We start from the raw sequence: 22,403 nt of genomic DNA, 5'->3' as shown, positions 1-22,403 counted from the left end.
TACTCAATCTTTCATCCATCTGTTCAAGCAAACAAAAATACATTGAACACCTAATATGTTCCAGGCAGTGCTCCTGAGCTCCACACCCTCATTTCCACCCTTTGCAAGACTTCTCTGCATGGATGTTCTGAAGTTCCTAAAGCTTTGCTTGCTCAAAACCAACCTCTACATTCACAGTATACCTTGAATTGTGGTCATTTAGGTCACATGCCTTCTATTTGCTACCAGAAAGTGAGTTCCCTAGGGTGAGATTTGTGTCTGATGCACCTCCGTGTCCTCCAAAGCACAGAGCCTAAGAACCTGGTAGTTACAGGTGTTCTGCTATTGCACTTATGACATTGCCATGTAATGGCTTAACTTTCTCTCTTGTGGACTACACTGTGATCTTTTTAAGAGCGGGCAAGAATGAATAATGAGTAGTGAACAAGTGAATGAATGAATGAACACCTTGTATTTTCATCAAACACAATCTTCTACTGGTTTCACCATTTCACTGAGGTCACTATTTATTCTCACCACCACTAACCAGTCATCTCTCCAGGTGGTCACAGTCTTAGCATTACCATTATCTCCTGATTCCTGTCTTCTTTTAATATCTAATGAGCTGTCAAATCTTGTTGCTTCTACTGCAACCTTGCCCAAATCTTTTCTTTTTTTTTTTTTTAAAGATTTTATTTATTCATTTTTTTCCCCCCAAAGCCCCAGTAGATAGTTGTATGTCATAGGTTCACATCCTTCTAGTTGCTGTACGTGGGACTCGGTCTCGCGTTGGACGGAGAAGTGGTGCCTCGGGGCACGCCCGGGATCCGAACCCGGGCCGCCAGCATCAGAGCGCGCGCACTTAACCGCTAAGCCACGGAGCCGGCCCTCCCAAATCTTTTCTATTCTCCCTGCCACCACCTTGGTTCAGGCTCATTGCCTTTTGCAAAGACCGTTACGAACAATCTCTTACCTGGGCTCCTCACATCAATCCATATTACATCCGCTGCTGCCGCATAAATTTCCTTGAATCATAATCCCATCCTTTTAATCCCTCACTTAAAACCTTCAAAGACTCCCTTTAACTCTCTGAATAAATTCAGATCTCTCAGTAGGACATCAAGGCTCCATCCATGACTCCATCTGAGCTTCGATTCTAATTTCCCACTGCTATCCTACTGACACTTTATCTTCCTTCTTCCCTTCCACTCCCCAATAAAACAGGACTACATGCTTTTGATTAAATATGTCTTGTGTTTTCCATCTCTGTTACTTCTGCTTGGGGCCCTCTTCCTCATTCTACCCTTCGAGGCCCACTGTGAACGCCAGATCTTCCATGAAATAGGTCCTGAAACCCCAACAGATACAATCTCTTCCTCCTTTGATATCTGCACCACTTTGTACTGCTTTCTTGGAACCAATCTTACCTGTTTTATGTACAGTCATTTGGTACTTACCTGGTCTGATGCAATATAAGCACCTTGAAGTGAGGGTCAGTGGTTTTCTTATTTTGGGGTTTCTCTGCAGAATCTAGTACAGAGCCTTGCACATAGAGGCATTAACAAATATTTGTTGAATTGAATGTTCTCCCATTTTTACTGTAAGCTCCTTGAGGACAGTGACTTTAAGTACCCTGTGTCTCTCAATACAAGTAAGGGCTTTGCACATAATAGATGCTCAAAATATACTCGTTTAAATAATTTCATAGTTCCAGAGCAAGGTTTTTCAAAATACATGTAACATGGGCATTAGCCTAAAGTATTCATTTAGAAATCTCTCACCATTTAACATAAAGGAAAAAGGAAAGTAACACTGACTCTACCATTCTTTATTCTTTCCCTTTGTTTTATATGATATGCCTAAGTCTCATTAGGTGCTTATCATGTACCAGGCACTGCACTCAAAGTCTTGAGCTGTAAAGCGATCATGTAACCCTCACAACAGCACCATGAGGCACTGTCTTTTCCTCAATTGATGGGCAGGAGGTTTAGGGAAGTGAAGTAACTTGATCCCGCAGTGAGCAAGTGGTGGCACTGGGATTTGAACCCAGGCAGTTTCTGCCTCTAGAGCCCATGCTTGTCACCATCATGTCATACTGCCTTGGTCATGTTTGCTGATGGTCCTTAATTTCAACAGTTTTAATGGAAAAAAAAAAACTTTAAAAATACTTTGACCTACATCTTAATATCATTCTTTGAAACATAAAAACTTCTTAACTCTTGGATTATTTTAAGGATGTAAAAATAAAGAATTGTTAAATTTATTTCATCCCCCTTCCAATGTAAGCTTCACATTTAGGAGGTTCTTAGTTTTCTCAAATAACATGCATAGTCAATTCTTGATTATGCAGCCCAAAGGATGGAGTAGGTGACAAAGATAACATACGACCTGACAACTAAAATCATTTAATTTTGGAAAGCACTCTAGAAATCTCAGAATCAAAAATAACCATTTACTCCCCATTCTGCAGGCAAACCTTTACACACTTGAGAATTCCTGTTGGGAGCCTGGTCCCTGATTGGCTGGCAGAGTAATGGGGCATGGGGTTGTCACAGATAATCCGCAAGTAAGTAAGACCGGAAATCCTCTCTTTTTGAATCTCTATTCAGTCTGCATAGAAGAGCTCTCACGCTGATTCTGATTACAGTGCTGAAAAAGCACACACCAGCATCAAGGAGTTGACAGACTGCAAAACTCAGAGGATGAAACAAGTTGTACTTGCCCTACGTGTGATGAGAGCTCTTTGAGGAAAAACTCACAGGCTGTAAGATAAAAGTTGTTGCTTCCCTTAGGATTTCAGAGATACAAGCATGTGAAGTAAAGATGAACACTAGTAGGTAGGTCTTAGAAACAGCCACTGCCAGCTGGTCACCAGTGTCTCTTTAGCCTCTAATGGAAATATTATTATTAAAGATGAGATTTATAACTCAAGCCTAAATTATATCAAGCAAGGACAAACTCTGATTTTCAGTAAAATAAGGCAGAAAAATGACTACTGATGCTTCTTCAACTACTCAGGTCTTCTATTTATCTATCCAAAGTAAAAAAAAAAATTCATGTAAAAAGTCTGATAATATTAAGTTGCACCATTTAGTCACAGCTACCTTTTAATGTTAAAAGATACCATATGTATGATGAATCTCTGTGACTTAAGTGATACCTTAAAATCCAAATCCCTTCTATGAAGTGAAATTTTATTATTTTTATTCCTTTAAAATGATCTAAAATATTCAGTTGTTGCTACTTCCATATTTTCAGTTGTAGATCACATGTTGGGAGAAGAATAGAGGAAAAAGAATTAGCTATTATGTTCATTAGTGTATCATGGAAAGCGACAGCCTTAAATACACACGAGCACTGGTTAACATTCTGCCAACTCCTTCTGCTGTAGCAGAAAGCATAAAAACTAAAACAAAGCACAAAATGGAAAAAGGACTTTTAAGTCAAGTGAAAATATTTTATGACATTGCAAGCTTCTTAAAAAGACATTCACTCAAACATGAAAAAAAAAGCAAATAATTACTCCCAAAATAAAATATAAAAACAAGTTCGCTCCAACACAACTGAATACAGGCATACTCTTAACAATTTGTAGCCTCTTTTAAGAAATCAGCTAACGTGATAATTAACTAAATGTTTTTAGAGAGATGGAATATTAAGGGTCACATGTATATTGATTCATATCGGAGAAAGAGGTTCCTAACTTTGTTTCAGATCAGTACAATTTTCACATTAACTCAAAACCCACAAGACCTTTAACACTGTGAATGGGAGGTATTCTCTCTATTTTGATATTCTGTATCAGATACTGCAACAGTATTCTGACTACTTTGATAGAGATACACCTTAAAAGTACATTATTTTCCTTTGAAACGCAACCTCCTCAAAAACACTACATGTCCAGAATAATGAAACTTAACCATTCATCCTGACCTGAATCAGGGTTAAAGGAGGTTGGAGAAGAAGGAAAAAAACAATGGTCCTCCTCCCATAAATCTCAATCCTACTTTGTGTTTTTTCCTTTAAATTTAACCATTTAAAAACATTAATAATTCTGCTATATTTCCCCTGGAGCATTCTCTATCAAGATTAAAGAAGGGCTTGTTCAGAAATAAACAGGATACAGGAGTAACGGTGCAGCTTCCAAGCCAGCTATAAATAGCGACCGCATTTTCAAGAAATCTTGTGCCAGTGTGCCAGCTGCAGTTTAAACACGCAGTGAAGATTTTATTACAATGGTATCACCAAAATTCATTGTTACATGAGAAAATCAATTCTTACCAAGTTTTCTTGGTTCCTGGCTGCTATTTTCTGCTCCTCTTCTGCCCCATTTTTCATGTATTTGACCTCTTCCACCGGTTTGATCCTATACTCATCTGAAAAGAAAAGACATTTTATAATTTTTTAACAATGGTAGAAAAGTGACAATGAGAGAAGCCCAATAGCATAATTTGTCAGAGCCTATTCCCTGCAATCTTTATTTGAAACAATCTGGAAGAAGCTTAACCAGGCATCTTGGATCTCTTTATGAGGCACTCTCCTCTGTCTACAGGGAAAAGGTTGGCACCACGAAGGCAGCTAATGAAGGTGGCACTGCCTGGTCCTTTCACAGAGAGCAAACGGTGGCAGAGGAAACAGAGGTTATTCCATATCTAAAGACTGTGGAATCTACACACACCAGGGTGTATCACTTAATGGTCTAAGGGAGATTTTTCTCCATGAGAATATTAGTTCAAAATGCCTGTGGCAGCAATTTTCAGCAGTACGTTCACACCTTAATGTCTCTCTTTTGGAAAAAGAAAGTACTGGTTAAGACTAGAGAGTTTAATTGACCAACAAATAGACATAAAACATTGGGAATTGAAGTTTTCCTATTTGTGACCCTTATATTATATGTGGATCAGTTTGCATTATTTCATATGCTACACACATAAACAGACACACACTTTAATTTAATCTCTCTGTAAAGTCACATGCGTGAAGAGCCCTAATACCCAATGGATCTAATAGGTAGGTATATCACTCAAGGCTGGAGAGTACAGTGGACCATGGATGGGAGCTAGACTTCCCAACAGCAAGAGAGAGAGTACAATAAATCCCAATATACACCACAGGACAAACTCAGGAAAACTTGCAGCTAAAAACACTTCTCCAGGGTAGAGGTTTGGTGACGACAATGATGACATTTTCATCAGATTCCTGTCAAAAGGAAATGACTTGGGCACACTAAGGTCAAAAACAGGTGTGACTGAGTCATCTTTGATCCAATTTGTGGGAAAAATTACATAAATTATGGAATTAGAAAATTTCACCAACTAATAAACTGACGATTGCCTAGCATATGACATGGAATAATGTCTATAATAGGCTGAAAGACAGATGTCAACCACTAAGAGAGTTTGTATTTCAGTTCAGGAAGCTGCAATACATTTTCTTATTGCCTATGATTAATTTGGTATGACTATATTCTTATATAATTTCTTGCTTTATTATTTATAATACCATTTTCTATATAGTTCCAGGCTTCTTCATACTATCCCTTAACACATTACCTCCAAAGATGTTTGTTACAGTAACATTTCTCCAAGGAATTATGATGTCCAAATGTTTCTCAAAATTATTATCCTTATGAAAGTAATACATTTGCCTATATCTGAATAAAGACTCCATGTTCACGGCTAAGCAAATTGTGTTTCCACCTGACAATTCAAGGTAGTTATTGATTCTGATTCTTTTAAAGAAATTAGAAAGACTGGTATGAGGTCACAGTAATGAGCCCTTTAGGAATACCAAGTTCTAAATGTATTAACAAGCTAATCAATGGATTCTGATCCACAGTGACAACACACAAGAACTTCATATTCCAATTTGGTATTCAGAAGAGACAAAAATGAAAGTAAACTAATAAAATGGGCACTTTTAATTAAGCATTATTTACTCAGAAGTTGGAAAAGCACTGGTTAATTAAAACAAAAAGACTGACAAATTATGCCTCCAATACAATTACACAGAGATAAAAATAAAGGAAAAAATAATAAAGATGGGTCTCCCTAACTAGTTAGGAACATTAATATTTATAAACCATGGTTCACTGGAATAATTAGTAACATTTAACTGAACTGAATTGTGATCTTAATTACTTACGGTGAGTCTCTATTTAAATATAAATTATACATATACACACATATACATATATTATATATATATTTTAAACACAATTCCAGTGGATTCTATGATTTTTGTCTACAGGACCCAAAGCCTCACACGACAGGATGGGGAAAGCACATTTTAGGACCTAAGCAGAACCTTCGGAAAGAACCTTCAGAAAGACGGCCCTTTGCCTGCTGCACAGCAAAAGGTCTCTTCCAGAGGAGCTGCCCCTGTCTTGCCCGCTGTCCTCTCCCATCTGCCAAGCCACAGCCCACTGTAGTCGCTCTCTGAGTAGCGATATTCAGTCTTCATTCTCTTTTTATCCCTCCAGGGAACACAACTGAATTGAAAGTAGTATACAAACTATTAATATTTTTCTTCAATGAAATGGAAAAGCTACTGGCTACATGACTTTCAAAGCAGCATTACCCCAAATATAGACTTTTTAAAAACATCAAGACAGAATCATCACCAACTTAGAAAGAGGATAGGTTTTAGTGTGTCATTAACAACAATGGCTGGCTAGCCAAGCTGTTAGAGGAACACACTAGGATGGGATACAAAGAAAGAACAAACAGCCACAGCTACAAAGCCAGACCTATCCTTATTACTCACACAACACACGGCGCAAAATCCATCATGGTACAAAACAAAAAAGCCAGCAAGACCCTTCGATAAACCACAATTGGTACAAAGCAAATACTACAAAATGGTCTGTCAAATTTCTCAAAGGCTGGTGCTGGGAAGGAAGATGTCCATCTGGAAACAGACAACTCATCAACAAATGTGTCACTCATTTCCATGGCGAAGCAGCCGTCAAGAACGGCACTCGCCAACGGGCCTCGGTGTGGACGAATGGAGCATTTCAGGTTATGACAGGGAGACAACCACCACAGAAATCCAGTTTTCCCTTCTTTTAAGGAACAGGGGAATCAATGTGGGACTTCAGGCTCCTTAATCAGATCCCACACTGGAGGCAATTAGCACAGCCACTGTAACAAGCCAGAGTCCTGACAGCAGAACAATGTGCCAACTTGATAAAGAGAAAGGAGTAGCAGGATCATCTTCCTCCAGCTCCCTCACACCTGTTCACAATTTTTCTTTTCTTCCTGTTGATCTTGTCAGGTGGCTTATTAAAATGCATGTCAGGAACAGTAGGCTGACGCCCCGTTCCGAACCTGCTCCCATTCTCTCCATGTAAACAGTTGCAGGCTGTGCTAGTCAAAATAGATTCGGGGTAAAAGCAATGCCTTGGTGATATTTTTAGTATTTTATTGCTCAGATTACATCAGAGAAGGGTCGGACTGTTTTTGTGGCAGCTCCATTACGCTGAAGACACACTGTTTCTTACCAAATCTCTGTACCTCACTTTTGACGTAAAGTATATCATATATAGCCAGCCCTGGTGGTCTAGTGCTTAAGATTCAGCGCTCTTACTGCTGCGGCCCCGCTTCCTTTCTCAGTCAGGGAACCACACCACCTTGTCCGTTGGTGGTCATACTGTGGCAGCTGCGTGTTGCTGAAAGCTATGCCACCATATTTCAAATACCAGCAGGGTCACCCATGGTGGATATGTTTCAGTGGAGCTTCCAGACTAAGACAGACTAGGAGGAAGGACCTGGTCACCCACTTCCAAAAAATTGGCCATGAAAACCCTATGAATAGTAGTGGAGCATCGTCTGATGTAACGCAGGAAGGTGAGAGGATGGCGCAAAAAGACCAGGAAGGATTCTGCTCTGCTGGACACAGGGTCACTAGGATTTGGAATCGACTGGATGGCACTAACAACAGCTACCTTATATATGTATATAATATTAAAATTTTTAGAGCTAGAAGGGGATCAATTGGCTGGACTTGTTTTAGGCAGTACAGAACCATCCCCATTTTCTGGATCCTGTCAATACATCCATTATCAACAAATCACTCACCCTATCCCAGTTCTCCCAAGCTTTGCAGATAGAAGATCTGCTACAAGATTACATTTATAATCAATGAAACTGACTTTAAAAAGAGTCCATTAGACGGAGATGAGTGCCGGAGTGAGTTTGTAATGCCAGAATTACAAAAAAAGTTAACAATTTTCATAAATGTACATATTAGATGGGGAAGGAGGAAGAAAGGCAAAAGAGCCCTATAAATGCTATTCTTTGAGGTAAGAAGGATCTTACAGTTTTCTAAAATGGTGAAATTTGCATCTACTTTCACACCTTCTCACCCAGTCTTCTTTTGACCAATGACATATACATGATAATAAATCTCATCTTTTCCAGAACTGTTCCATTTTCAAAAATTCTGTGTTAATGTCCTCATATCAAAACACTACAACATCTAGGCATCTTAATTGAATGCTCTAGATTGCCTCTTCACCCAGAATTTGCATGAAGATTCTCTGGTAGACTATTATTATATGCTCAGGAAAATACGAGGGCTTGGGAAAGGAGGTGCAAGAAGTATTTACAAAAACAAACCAACCCATTAAAAGAAACAAACCATTCTACCTTACAGCATAAACTCATTCCCCTTGGATTTCTCCCATTGAACATCCTGTCTCCCAAGCTAACTAAATTCGAATCCCAAAATCCTGGTATGACTTCAAATTCTTGCCTTAGTATCTTTGTTTCCTTCCTTGGTGGGATTCTTTCAAGAGACAAGTATTCACAATGGCTAAGAGCTTAGCCTCTAGAGCTAGAATGCCTAGCCACATGGCCTTGGGCAAGTTACTTATCCTTTCTGTGTCTCGGTTTCTTCATCTGTAAAATGGGAATATTTATAGTATCTGATCTCCCACACAGAGTCACATGAATATATGAAAACACGTGAAACATGGGGCCGGCCTGGTGGCACAAGTGGTTAAGTGCTCGTGCTCCACTGCGGCAGCCCGGGGTTTGCCAGTTCGGATCCCGGGCGCACACCAACACACTGCTTGTAGAGCCATGCTGTGGCAGCGTCCCATATAAAGTAGAGGAAGATGGGCACGGATGTTAGCTCAGGGCCAATCTTCCTCAGCAAAAAGAGGAAGATGGGCATCAGATGTTAGCTCAGTGCTGATCTTCCTCACAAAAAAAAAAAAAAAAAACACCTGAAACAGTGCCTAGTCCATAGTAAACGCTCAATAAATGTTAGCTGCTGCTTTAGAAAACTGCTGCTTCTGCAGTGAACGCTATTCCTAATGTACAAAATCTATCGAGGCATAAAAACAAAAAGCTTGATGTAAATGTCAATAATTAATTTAACCAAAAATTGTGACTTACCTGTTAACAAATGAGGAGAGAGGAAGTGAGGTGGTTTATCATCCATAACAAGCCTTTAATATTTTTTGAACTATGTGCATATATTACTTTAATTAAAATAGAAAATAATCTTAAAAGAACAATAAATAACTTTTATGATTGGAAAAAGAAAAGTGATCTTTATTTAAGCGAAACCAGGGATACAACAAAATAATGCTCCTCTATCTCCCTTTATTTCTTCATTCAGTACTGCCATTGGCACAGCTCCTAGTCACATCTTTCCTTGAGGGCACAAGAGCGAAGAGGTGAGGTTCCAATTTAGAACAGGCAGACTGATTGTTTTCAAGCAAGAACGGTAGAGGCTGTTCTAAAGAGAGCAACTGCAGAAGGAATACTTTTCTCCGGAAGGACAAGGAGGCAGGACTCCCTGACGCTACAAAGTAAAGATGGGTAGATGGGTCAATTGCATTTGGAAAATGTGGCCTCACACTTCGGAAGACTCCACTTCATCAATTGTTCATGCCCCCATTAGTTTATTCATTCAACAAACATTCATTCAACGTCTGCTGTGTGCTAAGCCCTGGTCTTTCTCAGGGGCTCATCAGATGCAGTCCACCATGTGGGCTGTGCACCTGTGTTTTTACTCAAAGTATCTGGCTCACAGAAGGTGTTTAATAAAACCTTTTTAAAAAAGAGAAAAAACCCAAAGAGCTGACCTTAGTTCACACATGAATAAATATTTCCCCTAATCAGTGCTTCAGTTCTGTTTGTCTCAGAGGTCCTTTTTTTTTTTCTTCCTTCCTGCTAGATTCTCTGAGGAAGAAGAAAGATTTCTAAAAAACAATACCAATATCGTTCTCTGCATTTTTGTGTACAAGTGCAACGGTGTGAAACTGCTTTTTCAAGTCCACCTTTGGTCTGTGGATGGCCTCAATGTAAAAGGCTTGGCTGAACTGTATTCAGGCTTTTGAGCTAAAATTTATATTATTCCTCTATCTGGAATTTCTTTCCCATCCCCTTAGTTGATTCAATGACTATTCTAGCCCAAGTCTCACTATCTTTATGAAATCTTTTTTAATCTCTCTGGGCTACAAGTATCTTTTTTGCCTGCAAATTTCTCAAGTTCTCACTTTTTACTTCTAAAACTTGCCAAAAACTCCCTTAGAGTTATTTCCTTCAGATATGAGGCGATTTAGACTAATTGTAAACCGCTCCAAGCTTAAGATAAAACTGAATCTTCCAAGAAATTCTTATATTTTTGGACCCTGATATGGAACATTGTTGGGCCATGGTTGCGTTCAGATGGCTGAGCTGTAGAAAGTTGGTCCACATGTTAGATGATAACTTGAATTAAGTGGCAATACAGAGTTTTTATGACTAGTTAAGAGTTCCTGTAACCACATGAACTTATCTCTGCTTTACTCTCATGAAGGCTTTGCATAAATTACAAGTTTCTAAGTAAACATAAAACTAGTTACAATAATATTTATATGACCAAGAATACCATAGATAATACATAATACAAACAGAAAATAATATCTGTAGCTTGGTTCAAAATTTAGCAAAAGCCTCTGAATCACAGAAAATTACTCTGACTTTCTAAGTCCAGCTGCTTTTTACTTCAAGAAGAACATCTTCAATACCTGAGGGGACGAGATATATCACCAGGATGTCTCTTCAAACCACAGCTCCTCCCCTTAGTTAACTGTCTCTTGCTCTCCCCCAACCCTCAGCACCTACAGATGCAGGAGGCTTCATCAATAAGAAATGCTGGGATGGCACAGAGGGCCAATCCCTTCGTGTCCCACTAAAGACTCTCAACCACTTGGAATTGAGAATCTGGAAAAGCCAGAGATCTGCTTGGGAATTCAGTTACTGGTGTTTTCTAGCAATGAGTGTGCTTGAATGTAAAAAAGCGAAAAAAACAGAAAGTCAACAAACCCCAATATTTGAAGGGTTTGCACTTCAAAGTGCATTTTTGCACAGAAACTACATGAGAAGAGACGGTTTTATTTCCACGTGACTCCATGGAAACCCATTTAATTTAATGTAGCATTCATTAAGAGCACCAACAATCTCGGTACTAGGTCTTGGGAGGAGGTGGTCATGTGATCCAGGGAGGCAGAGAAGGAGAAAGGAAACACTTCCTTCTCTTTTCCTTTATGTAAGGCTTGAACTTGGCCAATATTTTAAACAGGTCAAGTCCATCTTTGATGTCAAAGACTCTCCCCTTCTAAATCCATCTAAATACCTCCACGTAAGCCTCTCCCCAAGGCTTCAATGCATTCTGCAGCTTTCCTACCCCTTCTCCTGCCTCTACTGTACCATTCCACTAAAGCGTGCCTCAAAAGCCATTTTTCAAACTTAAATCTTCTCAACCTTTTTTGGGGGGGTCCAAACAAAAGACAATTTGTGTTAAATTAGGAATCTCTAATTGGTACACTTCTAAGGAATGTAACATAAAGGGAAAAAATTGAGGCTGGATGTGTGCTATGGCTGGGAGAGGGACGAGGGGGCCACAGTCACCTTACAGGGCAGGAAAATCACCGTGGGCAAGCCAGTCTCACCAGCCTTTAGCCTTCTGGGGGCTGCTGAGCTTCCTGCATCTATGGGTTGCTGCTGTTGATCAAATTTGGAAAATTTTCAGCTAATATTCCTCCCTCCCCCCCTTCCTTCCTTTACATAGCTTTTAAAGGGAGGAGCTGTTTGACTTCAGAGGCCACTTTCTTAACTATTGTATCATTGTGCTATGAACTTTTCTCACCTCTCCCTATCATCCCAATGTCCAAAATACCGTTTTGTCTTTCTTATTTTTACAGCAAGAGGTCAATGCCCAATATCTGTTGGACTGAACAGAATTTTGTTGCAGGTCATCAAAGAGCAGAGAATCGTGAAGGCTTTGATACTTCAGCATATCTAACCCTGATTCACTTCTAAACTTTCCTCATCTGGAAGGCATTTATTCAGTACAGTCTGAGAACCTACTATGTGCTGGGCTCTGGGACAAGCGATGCAGGGTGTATGGAGGGGAGGGGATGAAGGGGGCTGGGAATCAGTGCTCTAGGAAAGGCAGCTGTCTTGAGAGGAAGGCTTATGCTCTGAGAACCCCTCTGCTGCCTGGAGCACATTCCTCAGCACACACAGACTGACCACATTCCATTCTGCCACAGTTTACCAGGGCTGCCTCTAAATCTGAAACAACCTTATTCACAAAGCAGAGACTCAGCTGAAGGACCTCATGTACCATTATCAATTCTTTGAGTCAGGCAGTCCCTTAATGATAATTACTGTATCTGCACTTGGGGAAAGTAATTTCGTCCTTTCTAATGTAATAGTTATTATTAAGCAATTTCCAGGGTAATTATAAACGGTCCATTCTAAATGTTTTGAACATTTCAAAAACAAGGCTTTGGTGCATTTAACATAAAATACTCTCAGTTCTTTTCAGAGTTTGTCTCAAATCAACCTAATAAATAAAAACTAATTTCAAAATAAGATTGCTTGATACATTAAGTTCTGATGGTCTAAAAATATAAGTTGTTCAAAAATAACAAGCAGGAAAATTATGTTTTTAGACTTTATATTTGTGGAGATTAGACATGGAGGTGTCTGGCCACTGGGTTTCTATTAGGGGAAGTGTGAAGATTGTACATATTTGTACATATCTCCCTTTATGATCTCATAATCCAAAAACGTTAATGTCACTAAGACAGCAATTCTCATATGCCTATTACATCCTCATTCACCAGTGAAACCTAATGCTTGTTTATATTTGAAAACCAGAGATAAAAGGCTTTGGGGTGGTACTGGCTCCATTCAGCCTTGCTTCAGTGGCGTAACTCTCATTATAGCACACCCTTACTAATAGAGGACATTATCCCTTTTAAAAATATGCAATGAATTGAAGGGTGAAAATGATATCTAATTTTTATTTTAGCTTGATGTTTGAAAATTTACTTTTCAAAACATCAAAATTACTGAATACTTTCTCCATGTGTTGATCATTCATTTGTACTTCCCTCTTTGTGCAGTCGCTCTTCATATCCTTGGCTCTTTTTTTCTTATTGGAGCTGTAGCTTTTTTTTTATTGACTCCTATGAGCTCTCTGTAAACTACACCAATTTACAGACACATTTCTGGCCCAGAAATTTTGGGCAAAAACAACTCTTGATTTTAGTTCAGACCTGAGGAATGGAAGGGACTACCTGCTTTCTGTCCTTGGGTCAAGTCCTGGGCTAGCCTCTGCTGTGCTTTCTCTGTTTCTTTCCTTCGGCAATATTTATTGAGTACCCGCTACCTGCCACAGAACATACTACTCAGTCCTGGGGTTACATCTAGGAAAAGGAAGCAGACCCCTTCTAAAGGGGATCACAGCCTGTAAGAAAATTAGGAAGTAGAGTGTAAAGTGTTTATAGCTATGAGAAGTACGTGTGTGGGGTGGTTGTGATGAGAAAGGAGAAACCCCCTAAGCAAGGCTGGGAAGACTTTTGGAGGTAGTGACATATCTCAGTGGAGTCCTGAGGAACACTAGTGTGTAGGGGAAGGAGAGGTTCAGGCAAGCGGACAGTGAGTTCAAAGGCCAGAGTGAGCATGGCAAACGGGCAAGTCCAAGTAGTTCAATATGGCGAACACGTGGAATTCTCATAGAGAGATGTAAAGAGAAGAGGCTGATAGGGCCAGTTCAGGAAGAGTCAGGCTCCATTCTGAAGGGATATGGACTCCACCAGTGCCTAGCACTGAATCCACCATTATGGCTAAGCATCTGTCCTCTGGACTGTCCTCAACCATCTCCTCTGGAGAGACCCCAACCACCTAATCCAAAGCTTTCTGCCTCTGAAAGAAGGCCGAGCAAAGGAAGAACGTACATTGTGAGAGGGACCAGTCGGTTGAGGAAGGTGAGGAAGAACACACGAAGAAGATTGAGAAAGGCTGAGAAAGAGAGAAGCCACAGAGAGTCTCATGAGGGTAGAGTCTTTATCCTGGAGTCAGTTGGTGCGGCACTGGTGGGGATAGAGCTTAAGATGCAACATCTGCCAGAATCCTGCCTCCCCCAACAGGTATGACTTCAACTGGGGATGGGGAGGTATGCAGCACTCAGAATAGGGAGTGGTTGAGATGGGGTGTGTAAGCTATCCTAGGGGCAAGAGAGAATGCCACTGAACCTAATGCCAGCCCCTTCCCTTGCGGCTGGACAACAGTGAATCACAATGGACAGAGCACTGGTTTCAAAGGCCTTTCTCTTCTGGACCTGGCTTTGTGACTTCCCAGCTGTGTGCCATGGAAGCGGAGTATAGACCTCTCGGAGTGAAGCAGAGTATAGACCTCTCGGAGTGAAGCAGAGTAGAGACCTCTCGGAGTGAATTGAGGGAACTGAGATGCATGCGCATAAGGTGCTATCGTCTCTTAGCATTTTTAGGGTCTTGTCCATGTTTTTGAGAGAACAAGATGAGAGGCACCCACAGCTGCAAGGACAAGGGGGTGATAAAGCTTCTCTCACTATACCACCTTTAATAATGAAGACTGGACCTGCAGGCCCCATTCTTGAATCATTTAATCATTTCAGAGGCCAGATAACACATTTCCTTCATTCACTGGAGGTTCATTATTCAGTGACCAGGGAACTATTACCCAGTCATTAAGGCCCCTGGAACATCAATCTTCTGACAAGTTCTGACAAAAGACATATCACATGATACAAATCCAGCCTGGATTCCTTTAGGAATGCATATGCAAACCAAGGCTTTCATACAGGGAGGGGGTTTAATTTCTATACTGTATAGTAATAATTCCCAACCTAAACAGAATGAGTGGCTGAGGAGGATTCAGAGCTGCTCCCAGAGAGAGAGGGCATGCATGGGTGTTCTGACAGCAATTTATCAAGTTTCTTAAGAGGGCTGCTCTGACTCTTCTGTGGTGCTGGTTCTCCACCCACCAAAGAACTGCTGGGACTCTTGAAGAGTGAGAGGCCAGCTGAGTCCTCTCTGCTATTCTTAGTGGGGTTCCTGTTACCTTTGATGACCATTCCAGACAAAAGCCTGCCCAGTCTGTCCTCTCCCTGCTTTGATTTAATCCTCATGTCTGCCCTACGAGGCCAGTATCCTGACCTCCTCTCTACAGCTGCAGAGATTAGTCCTCGATTGGCTAGTCAAGTGGCAGTGCTGGTTCAAACCCAGCTTGGTCTGACTCTAGGGCCAGGCTCTTAACCACCAAGTCAGTTTTGTTTTGTTTTTTTAAACTGCAAAGCAGAGGAAATAATTACTTTGGGAGATGATACAGGCATAAAGTATGAATGGATTCAGAAAAGATTTGGACACATTTGTAAATCACAGAGATATGATTCAAAGTTATAAAGACAAAAACTATAAAGACATCTAACCTTCATGGGTCACGTCAGGGAAACGACTAGATCATCCCTTGTCAGGTCTCTGGAGCGTTTATCAGTGGAAGACACCACCCTGTAGCCCTTAGTTAGGAATGAATGTGCCATCCAAAGTAAGTGCTGGGAAACGGTTAGTTAAAATGGCGATTTGACCACCACTGTGACTAATAGAATACTGAAGTTTTTCTCCAATAGACAGTAAAGTATTATTGCAATGTCTTTACAAAACTTGTTATTTTGAAAGATAAATTCATTTTAAGGCCTCTGCTATACTACTACAACTTTGATATATGATCTTCATGTTAAGACCAAGCAATAAATCAAGGATCTCTTGCTTCACTGGAGTAAGATGGAAGAGGAGGAGGAGGAGGTATAAGAGAAGGAGAAAGGAGAGCTATCATTTATAGAGCCTTCAATGTTCTGGATCCAGTTCTGAAAACATGACATACAACAACCCGTGTAATATAACGGCTCTATGAAGTAGAACCATTAATGTCTCCATCACACAAATAAGGAAACTGAGGCACAGAGCTTTCACTCATTTAGTTGTACTATCTAGTGAGTGATGGACTGGGGCCAGGCTTTGAACCCAGGCAGTCTGACTCAGACCCCATGCTCTTATGTGACGTTCCCACAGATGTCTAATAAAGTGAATTTCTGATAAAAAGGAACATTCTCTTTGTACGCTGATTTCCATTACAGAACTATTACAACATGTCATCACACGTATCCTCTCCCTGAATGGAAGTCACCCTTAAGATAAACCTTTTCAGGTCAGGCATTAAAAAATGTATCATCCTCACAGGTTCAGATCCCAGGTGTGGACGTACACACAGCTCATAAAGCCATGTTGTAACAACATCTCATACAAAGTAGAGGAAGATAGGCACAGATGTTAGCTCAGGGATAACTTTCCTCAGAAAAAGAGGAAGACTGGCAACAGATGTTAGCTCATGGCTGATCTTCCTCACCAAAAAAAATAAAATAAAATAAAATAAGTAAAAAAAAAAAAAAGTATCATCATAAAGTAAGATCTAAAATAAAAACAAACAATAATATTCTTTTTAGGGTAAACTATAAGGCAATAATAGCAAATATAAAAAGATACTAATAGAGAGGCTCACATGCCCTCCTTTGTATATGGAGTTGATAAAATTCCACCGCCATCAAGAGGGCTGAAAAGTGAGTTATGTTTCTAGGACTGGCAATAAATTTCTGCTGATTCACTTGTAGTCAGTTCTTCACTACCGCCCAAGATCGATGGTTGTTAATTTTCAGGATGGCTGGTCAGGATTAGGAAATTATCTAACCATTCCAGAAACTCTTTGCCATTTAGTGTGGCTGCCATGGAGTCATCCCAAACATTGAACAATTTGGCCAATGGTATGGATGTGTGTGTTTGTGTGTATTTATGTGTTAAGGAAGAAGTACATCTTAATGTCCATCTAATTCCTTTAATTGGGTTCTGACCTAAGTGGATTTCTGTTATTGTCAGGCCAGATGGGCTTGTGCTCTTCTGTGATGGAGTCTGGCAATGGGGTGAGGAAGTCAGTGGAAACTACAGCCATCTGGATTTACACCAGAAAGAGCAAAGCTAAGGAGAGGAGAAGAACAGATACAGCCAGGAGGAAAGTTTTGCAGGAGATCAGAGAGAGAAAGAGGGAGATTTTGGAGGTAGTCAAAAGAAAGACAGAAAAAAAGTCCCCAGAGTGGCAGTGAGCTAGAGATTCATGGGAGTGGATTTCAGTATGTTCGTGAAGTGGTTTATGAATGGGACACCTCTTTGGGATTCTTTGAGGTTATTCAGCAAAAATTTAAATTGCTTTTCAATGATCTTTGGTGTTTCTTTTAATATGCCTCTGGATTGAAGCTAGCTTCTGGATTCTACAACCATTAGAAATAATTCAGTGGCAGCAAAATCATTAACGAGAATAGGAAGAAAGTGGATAGGGTCATTTTCAGTTAAAGTGAATTCCCAAGTTTATAAGCACTGCCACTGAACTTTTAAAATGGAAAAACACAGCTAAAATACAATTTGTGATAAAACAGTATAGCTTCTCTGCTTATGAAAAATATTCATGACGACTTTCACTGCAGATCTCATGAAAGAAATGTGCATATTCATGAAGAAAGGTCCTGGAATGTCAGGGAGAGCACTCATTCACACGCGAATGGGAGGGGAGATGGAGGGCTCTGGCTCCCTTTCTCTCCTTTTGACAAGTCTCTACCTCTTCTCAGAAGAGCTTCATTCACACAAAACAAAAGATCATTTTCAGTTGCTACGAATCGAATCGTCAAGTTATTTTCCCCTCGGAGACTAAAGTGTATTCTGACAGCAACAAAGAATAGCTCTTTAGGAATAATATTCCTAGGTGAGTGGGGGGGAGCAGCACATTCGATGATAGCTTAATGGTGAGCAGCGCAGCAAATAAGAACACACTATCTTCCACAACTTGGTTGGTATGAACGAGTCTATTTTAGTAACACATTCTGCTCAATTTGGTAGCAGTTTTGATTATTTATGTTTTGGGGAGAGGGGATGAGGATTCATTCATAAGGGCATCTGAGTGGTTCAATTAAATTCAAAACAACTAAATTGTGTGGCATAGCAATTGCGAGGTAGGCTCTATAGTGAGAGCCTGAGGACACAGAGCTGATGGAGAGGTGGTCCTCATGGACCCTCACCCACCATATATATGTAAGCTATGTAAATGTAGATTATGATCTGGAAAGTTCTTAAAGCTAACGTTCCATTTTGCTTCCTCAAGAGGGATGTACAGTAGCAAAAAAGAACTGCTGTACCACCTCACACCTGTTAGAACAAAAAGGTTATTTGGTTATTAAAGATTAACAAAGAGATTAACAAAATGGTTGTTAACAAAAAGACAAGAGATAACAAGTGTTGGCGAGGATGTGGAGAAAAGGGAACCCTCACGCACTGTTGGTGAGAATGTAAATTGGTACAGCCACTATGGAAAACAGTATGGAAGTTCCTCAAAAAATTAAAAATAGAACTACCTTATAATCCAGAAATCCTACTTCTGGGTATATATCCAAAGGAAATGAAATCAGGATCTCAAAGAGATATCTGCACCCCCACGTTCACTGCAGCATTGTTCACAACAGCCAAGATATGGAAAGAACTAAATGTTCATTGACAGAGTGATGGATAAATAAAATGTGGTAGATATATATTTATATATATACAATGGAATATTATTCAGTCATGAGAAAGAAGGAAATCCTGCCATTTGTAACAACATAGATGAATCTTAACAGCATTATGCTAAGTGAAATAAGTCAAAGAAAGATAAACACTGTATGATCTCACTTAACATGTGAAATCTAAAAAAGCTGAACTCATAGAAACAGAGTAGAACGGTGGTTGCCAGCAGCTGGGGGATGGGGGAAATGGGGAGATGTAGGTCAAAGGGTACAAACTGCTAGTTATAAGATGAATAAGTTCTGGGGATGTAATGTACAGCATGGTGACTACAGTTAACAATATTGTATTATTGCTTGAAAGCTGCTAAGAAAATAATCTTAAATGTTCTCACCACACAAAAAAAGGTAATTATGTGAGATGATGGTAGTATTAATTACCTCATTGTGGTAATCATTTTGCAATATATACCTTCATCAAATCATTACATCATACACATCAAATTCATATATGTCAATTACATATAAATAAAGCTGGAAAAAAATAATAAAAAAAAAGATCTGCTGTAATTTCTAAGACTTTGGATAATTTAAATATAGCAAAGTATGAAAGGCCAAAACAACCCTATATAAACAGGCCAAAGGAGAATTTGGGAAGACAGCTCGTATGGCAGAGACACAGAACAGCCCTAGTTCCTTAGCACATCTTCTGTACTGCTTTCTTTCAGCTACCTTTCTGAGATGCTGCTTGTACCCAAAGGCCTGAGTTAGGTAAAATCTCAGAGTTCAAAGATTTTAAAGTGTAATGCATGACCTAGACGTGGTCCAAAGTCTCTTTTACTTTGGGCTACATCTGAAGCAGCATATACACAGTACAAAGAGGCCTTTCACCTGATCAAGACCAGTGGGTGATTATGGCACCCCACTGCTCCTGTAGGATCTGACAGAGGTGCACCCAAAGTCTGGGGGTCTTGGCAGCACACATCAGTGAAATATCTGCCAGACCAGAAGAGCAAGAATTGCAGGTGCACTGCCTTTTACACCCCTGTCATGTCAGTTTCCAAAAATAGCCTATATTACCACTTATGGAGCAAGCCATGTCGCCTACTCTAAGGTGTGGGTTTCAGGCCTTGAAATCCTTCCTGTGCTAGGACTTCAGATCTCCCCTTAACTTGGGAGGGCCTAGAGATTATTCATTTGTCTCCTTTGACATGCTTGCTCTATGGGTAGACCTGGCCTTGGCTTACCAAACCCCACTCTGATCACCCCTCTGTCACCTGTTCCCTTTTCTACTCCTTCCAGTTGGCCATTTGACTCTCTTTACAATCTTATCTTCTAGGATCCATTTTCTGTCAAGTTCTTTTCTCCCCACAATGTGTGGAGGCAAGTCAAACTCCCAAAAGCCCAACTTTATACAAAAAGTGAGGGTACCTAACAAGAAGTTTACATGTGTACCATACCATTTTATAGGCAATTTTTTTCTTCTCTAAGATTCTACTGAGTAGAAAAGAGTGTCTTTTGCAGAGCATCCCGAAGAATACTGATGCTATTACACGGTGCTGGTGGTTGTGAGCTGAGGGCAGGAAGATGAGTCAGCGTATTGACGTTATTCTTTCCTTAAAAGATAACAATGCAAACTGGAAAAGAGATTCACAATGGGAAATTACCTGGGGCCTTGGTTTGCCTCCACAGAAATCTATGTTTTATTTGTGTATCAGTTCTCGAATCTCATAGGACATTGCTCCTATTCTGGGAAGATGTAAAAGGTAACTGAATTGGGAGGGTGTGAGGGTGGCTATCTCTGAAGCAAAGAGAACGGCAACAGAGACCAAAGCTCACAACAGCTCAGCGAAAGAAGAAAGTGGAGCTCAGAGTTCCATGAGGAACAAAGACTCGGTGTTGGGGAGAAGGGAAGAGCCAGGTGAAGGGGGAGAAATGGCTATTAGGGGAAGGGAGGTGAGACCAGAAATGTGCCTTTTCAGGCACCCCTGACCTTCAACCAACTTGCTAAAAATGAAAAAACAAGTCATGTCTTAGGATCCCTTCACACTCAGGTTGAATGAAATGAAACATGCTGGTTTCTATCACATCAGATGAAATGCTGAAGAGAAGCACCTCATCCCAGGAGCTTCTTGAGTCCTGAAGTGATTCTCTTCACCTGGGCCACACCCTCTCTGCACCTACAGACGGCCAAGTACTGTAAACTAAAGTACGATGGAACCATACTGCTCTTTATGTCCTAGCTAGCATCAAATGAATTTGCCTCAAGGAGGTAACAAAACCAAGGCAAAAAACATTAATGTAGAGTTTTGACCTTATTCATTCTTACAGCTCCATCTTGAAAAAGTCTTTACTTTCACAACACTAGAGTTTCCTTTTTCACCCATTGTTGCTAATCCTCAGAACATGGTCATTGCTTCAGAACTTAAAAACCTTGCATCCTTCGAACCCCTAAAGAGGAGGAGGCTCTACTGGTACCAAATTCCACCTATCACTCCTGCTTCCTGAGACACCCACAGATAAGATGTGCTCTAATGAAGCTTATATTGAAATCAATCCCCAAATATATCCTGAACCTGACCACATCTCACTATCTCCATTGATATCTCCCTGGTCCAGACCACTGCCGTCTCTTCATCTTTCACCTGAACCAGCCTCACACTGTCACCTGCTTCTACTCTCGTCTCTCACGGTATTCCCTACACTGCAGCCAGGGTAAACCTTTCAATTAAAAACCAAAGTCAGACTCCATCACCCCCCCACTCCCCAAACCCTTTCCTAGCTTCTATTACATCTAGAATAGAATCCAGAGTGCACATCTGAGCTACAGGGCAATATACAGTCTAACCCCAGGCTGCCTCTCTGAGTTTATCACCCATCACTCTCTTGGCATGGGGAACTCAAGGCTTTTTCCCGGAATCCACCAGCTGGCTCCCTCTCAGGGCTTTGGCCCTGTTGTTTCTCTGCCTGAAACACCTTGTTCCTGGGTATTCTCATGGCTTGCTCCCTTACTTCAGGTCTCTGCTCAAAAAGGTCAACAGCTCAGCAGGGCCTTCTCTGACCCATGAATCTAAAATAGCCACCCCGTCATTCTTTCTCCCCCTCTTTATTTTTCTCGTTGCACTCATCTCCACCTGACCGTATATTATATGTCTCTCTGTTTATTGCCTGTGTCACTCCCTCGGACGCAAGCAAAATGAGGGCAGTCATTGTCTTACTACATGTTACACCCCCTAGTAAAAGCCAGTCTCTAGCAATTGCTCAATGAATATTTCTTAAATGAATAATTGTGATTTTCAGAGTTCTATCAGAGCTAAAAGCATATTGTTTTTCATTTTAACATTTGGCAATTTAACAACTGCATTAGGGGAAAGGAGACAAGGAACAAAGGAGGAAAGCCATGTCCAAAACTCAAGATTTAAACACTTTTAAATAAAGAGACATTTCTTGAGCGAAAAAAGGCAGTGAGAAGCAAAAGCTTAATGAAAAGATATTGCATTAAA

The 22,403-nt window shown here is 40.4% G+C and overlaps 1 protein-coding gene across 2 annotated transcripts in view; it reads right to left on the bottom strand.

Annotated features, from left to right (window-relative positions):
* C2H1orf21 (chromosome 2 C1orf21 homolog) overlaps positions 1–22,403 on the bottom strand; it is a 217,355-nt gene that overhangs the window by 100,355 nt on the left and 94,597 nt on the right. For both annotated transcript variants that reach the window (XM_087438832.1, XM_014783352.2), the window contains exon 3: positions 4,261–4,355. In XM_087438832.1, coding sequence (XP_087294958.1) covers positions 4,261–4,355 — 95 coding nt within the window. The remainder of the gene's footprint in view (positions 1–4,260; positions 4,356–22,403) is intronic.

This window comes from Ceratotherium simum, chromosome 2 (assembly GCF_057802395.1).
Source record: "Ceratotherium simum simum isolate JZ-2026a chromosome 2, ASM5780239v1, whole genome shotgun sequence".
Taxonomy (NCBI): Eukaryota; Metazoa; Chordata; class Mammalia; order Perissodactyla; family Rhinocerotidae; genus Ceratotherium; species Ceratotherium simum.
The sequence above is the reverse complement of the archived record's forward strand: the minus strand, read 5'-3'. Positions and strand labels throughout refer to the sequence as shown.